Here is a 4,524-nt window from a genome sequence, read left to right on the forward strand (position 1 = left end):
CCCCCTATTCTATTTTCCTTGAGACACTTGTCAGTGTCTGAGGTGACCTTGTTTATCGGTTCCCTTGTTTGCCCACACACACACACACACAAACACACACACACTAGGACAATGGTTCTCAACCTGTGGGTCGCGACCCCTTTGGCGGTCCAACGACCCTTTCACAGGGGTCGCCTAAGACCATCCTGCATATCAGATATTTACATTATGATTCATAACAGGAGCAACATTACAGTGATGAAGTAGCAACAAAAATCATTTTATGGTTGGGTCACAACATGAGGAACTGTATTTAAAGGGCCAGAAGGTTGAGAACCACTGCTCTAGGAGGTGGGCCCCTAGAATAGACAGGAATCTCAGTGAGGCCCCCTGGCTGATGGCTGTGAGCAGGTGCCCAATATATTTGCCAGATGACTGGGCAAACGGTGTTTGGGGGTGGGGGGAGGGTGTGTTTTCTATAAGAAAAATGTATCTTGAATTATGTAATTCTAATTTCATAATAACATCTCCCCTAGCTCCTCCATAACAGATGAGAAATGGAAAGGGGAGAGACGGTTATTGAACTGGGTGATCCTTCAGGATCCGTTCAGCTCTAAACATTTGGTTTTGGGGTGTGTTTTTTCCATCTAGATGGTGAGTGGAATTCCCCCTCTCATAAGACTTTTTTGTGAGAGGGAAGTAGGAGAAGGGGAAATAAACCTTTTGAGGTTCCTCCATCAGCCCTTCTTCCTTCCGCTGTTCTTTGTAGCTGAGGAAGGAGAGGTTTCTAAGTTCCCTTAGGGCCCCAAAGAACAACAGGGGGACCCCTAAGGACGACAGCTGTCAGGCCTGAAGTCCAAGGCCCAGCTTGAATGGGTGCCAGTGGCCTTCCCAGCCCCGTTCTGCACCTTCTGTAGCATAAAACATAAGAGATGGTGCATAGACACCCCTTCTAGTCTCTCAGTATCTACTCCCCTATATTCTAGAAACTACCACTCCTATTTCCCTTTGAGGGGACCAGCATCCCCCATCTCTCAATCCATCGGGTTTGGATGCACTGGACCCCCAACCCTAAGCTCTAGGGGTGGGCTTGTGACCACAGTCTGGCCAGTCAGAGACACAGTGACTGGCAGGCATGTGACCCAGGGCGGCCGATGAAAACCAGCTCTGGAGCCATTGCTGCAACTCCTGGGAAACCGGTGCCTTCTTTCCACGGAGGATGCTAAGCTCCTGGGGTGTGAGGCTGGAGCTGCAAGTCTCTGCTCCCTCGAGCTCAGACCCTGCCTGGGCACGAAGCCAACTCAGAGGAAATAAAACTAAGAGGCAGTTCCTGATGACATCATCTGACAACTGGACGCAGTCATGCCTTAAGTCCCCGAACTCTTCAATTACATGGCCCAGTAAATTCCCTGTTTTGCTTTCCCAGAATGAATTCGGTTTGTCACTCACAACTCAAAACAATTCTGACAAATACCTCCTCCTGCTGCTCAGAAACTAGCACCAGCCGCCCTCCTCTAAGTGGGAATAACCAAACTCTCTTTTCTGCTATGCGAAAGCCTCTGGCCGCGGCTTCCTCCTTCCCATTTCCACTCGGAGCCCCACCTCACCCACCCACCGCCTCTTTGGACATCTCCAGTTCTCTTAGGCTGCCTGGGCCCAATTCACAGCCTCTCTCCAAGACCCAGACCATCCTCAGGGATCTCTTGGCCCGGAGTGCACCCGGGCCTGGTCCACAACATTCCTTGAATGTTTCTGCCTTATTCCTGGATGGAGGGGGTGGTGCTTGGAATGATGGGGCTTTACAGAGCATTGCAGGGGCACATTTCTTGGCGGGGGAGCAGTCTCTTCTGCTCTGCTTCCCCGCCGTAATACCTAGCACAATGCTTCAAGCCAGGAGTGAGAATGTACTAATATACCAGGCAAGTCCCTTGTCCCCTCTGACCTCAATTTCCCTATCCCTAAAGGAGGCGTGTGGGGCGGGGGGAGGGGGCTGGGTTACATGCTTCCAAGAGAACCATTCAAGAACAGAGGGTCCTTACCACCCAGCGCTGCCCTGGGGCCTGGAAGAGCTGAGAATAAGCTTCAGCGATGACAGCGGCCCTGGAGAGCAGAGTGGGGGGGGGGGCCCTCAGGATGAGACCCTCCTCTGGCCACCCCCCCCATTCTACCCCCTCCCACCCGACTCACATGCAGTACAGCCCTCCCCCAGGAGGTAAATCCGGGATGTCCTCAGAGGCCAGGGTCCTGAACACCTTGTTCAGGCTGGGGGGCTCCTGGGCAGAGGAACACAGCGCTGAGAAGAAGGCAAGGATTATGGGAGTGCCCCTGCCACCACCCTTCCCGCTGGGCTTCTAGAGCTTGCCCACCTGCGACCCTGCGGCCCAGGGCTGCATCCAGCTCTAGCTCCTTCCTCCTCGCAAGGCCTGGGGGCCCCCCGGGGAAGCAGACCAGGATGCAGGTCCTGTTGTCCGGGCTGCCCTGAAGAAGGTGGAGAAGAGAGAGTATACAGCAGTGGGACATGATTGAATGCCCCAGCGCAGGGCCCCACGCTCTCGGAAGCAGAGCTCCCTAACAATCCCTGAGTTCTGGTGTGGGTCTCCCCATTTCTCTCAAGCCCCGCCCATCTGCCAGTCTAAACCAAGCCCTCTCACAGGGACAGATCCCTTAGGCCACACCCCTTGCTGGTCTAGCCCTGCCGGCGCTAAGAGAACCACGCCCCTTCCCCAAAGCTCCTCCCACTCTTGCTCCGCCTCCTGGTCCTAATCAGACCTCAAGACCTACTCCGCCCGGCCTGTGTGGCTCAGTGGTTGAACACTGATCTATGAACCAGGAGGTCATGGTTCAATTCCCCGTCAGGGCACATGCCCTGTTTTCGGGCTCGATCCCCAGTAGGGGGTGTGCAGGAGGCAGCCCATCAATGATTCTCTCTCATCATTGATGTTTCTCTCTCTCTCTCCCTCTCTTAAAAAAAAAAAAAAAAAAAGACCCGCCCAGAGCGGGTCCCAGAGCCCAGGGCCCAGAGCCCTGACTGGGTAGCTCATTTGGTTAGAGCATTGTGCTGATACACCAAGGTTGCGGGTTCGATTCCCAGTTAGGGCACATACAAGAGTCAACCAATGAATGTGTAAGTGGAATAATAAATTAATGTCTTTCTCTTTCCTTCTCTTTCTACAATCAATAAATAAAAATTAAATTAAAAAACAAGACCCACTCCTATAACCCAGGGCCCTCCCACCCAAAAGACCACGCCCTTTCTCTTAAAGCCCTCCCACCTATTTATTTAGCACTTCAAGTACCACTTTTCCATCTTGCTTCAAGGCAGCCCTCCGGCTCTGCCCTCTCCATATTTTGGCCCTGCCCCGTTCCAGCAGAAGCCTTTTAGTGGAACTCCACCCCCTGTTTAGTTTTACTCATGCCTCTCCATTAAAGCCCTTCCGCCCTAAAACCATTAGGCTCCTCGCCCCAAGCCCCACCCCAGGACCTTGCACAGGCACGTATCCAACAGCTGCGCGCAGAGAAGCGCACGGATACGCTCGCGTTCCCGGAGCCAGAGGGGTCGATGGCCCTCGGTGCTGAAGGCAACAGCTCCAGCGCGGCTCAGCACCGCGCGAGAGTCACCGCAGTGTGCCAGGTACAGAAAGCGCCGGGAGACGAGTAACACCACCGCGGTAGAGCCGCGTGGTTCGCCGCGGGGCCAGAGCGAGCTCAGGCGTGCGTCTGCGCTCCAGAAAGCCAGGCGAAGCGCCCCGCACACGCCCTCTGGCTCGCCAGGCGCAGGGTCCCACGCCAAGAGCATGTGCCGGGGCAGGTAGCGCGCGCCGAAGGGGGCTGCTCGCGCTCCGCCTGGGCCGTCGAGGACCGCAAAGAAAGCCCAGCCCTGGGGCAGCCCGGGGAACGCGAGCCAAGCGCAATGCGCGTCCTCCATGTGCGCGCGCCAACCTGCGCTGCGCTCGCTCCGAAGCGCAGGCCCCAAGAGGCTGCCTCACCCCCGTGCGGCCGCTGAGCGCATCGCGGGGCGTCCAGGAGGAACCGAGGCGAGGCCCGTTGGGAGCCCTGCGCCCCTCCTCCTCCTCTGCCCCCTCCTCCTTTTGCGCTGGCCAGAGCAGACGCTCCGCAGGCGGGCAAGGGCCACCACCCTTCAGTCTTGGGATCAGGAAGGCTTCACCCTCTGCACCTACCCCCCCCCCTCACTGCATTAATCCCCTCCACTGTGAGATTTTAAACCACCGAAATCTCCTTGATCTGCACTCAAGTCGAGCCACTCAAGAGATTGACTAATGAGTCTTCCTTTGTCTCGCACCTTCAAAGGGAGGTTTGGGATCAGGGTCAGGGAAAAATAATAGCAAAGTAGCATTCACATTCGCCATGTATTACACACTATTTTACATCATCATTTCCGGTTTACAGAAGAGGAAACTGAGTCGCAGAACCAGCTGGGACACGAACTATAGAATCCATGTTCTCAACACTACATTCTTGGCTTCAGTCCCCACCAGCCCTGCTCCGTCCAAGCTCAGTGGTCTCGCCCCCGTTTTTAAATCTTTA

General features: G+C 55.3%; 1 protein-coding gene across 1 annotated transcript; it reads right to left on the minus strand.

Annotated features, from left to right (window-relative positions):
* Positions 1-806: 806 nt before the first annotated feature.
* On the minus strand, positions 807-2,632 carry PPM1N (protein phosphatase, Mg2+/Mn2+ dependent 1N (putative)). Its single transcript, XM_036346755.1, has 4 exons — positions 2,346-2,632; positions 2,167-2,272; positions 2,019-2,079; positions 807-890 (listed from the first exon to the last, which is right to left on the minus strand). Exons 1-4 carry the CDS (start codon positions 2,497-2,499, stop codon positions 807-809), a joined length of 405 nt encoding a protein of 134 aa, XP_036202648.1. The 5' UTR covers positions 2,500-2,632.
* Positions 2,633-4,524: the final 1,892 nt, after the last annotated feature.

Source organism: Myotis myotis, unplaced genomic scaffold, assembly GCF_014108235.1.
Source record: "Myotis myotis isolate mMyoMyo1 unplaced genomic scaffold, mMyoMyo1.p scaffold_m19_p_19, whole genome shotgun sequence".
NCBI lineage: Eukaryota > Metazoa > Chordata > Mammalia > Chiroptera > Vespertilionidae > Myotis > Myotis myotis.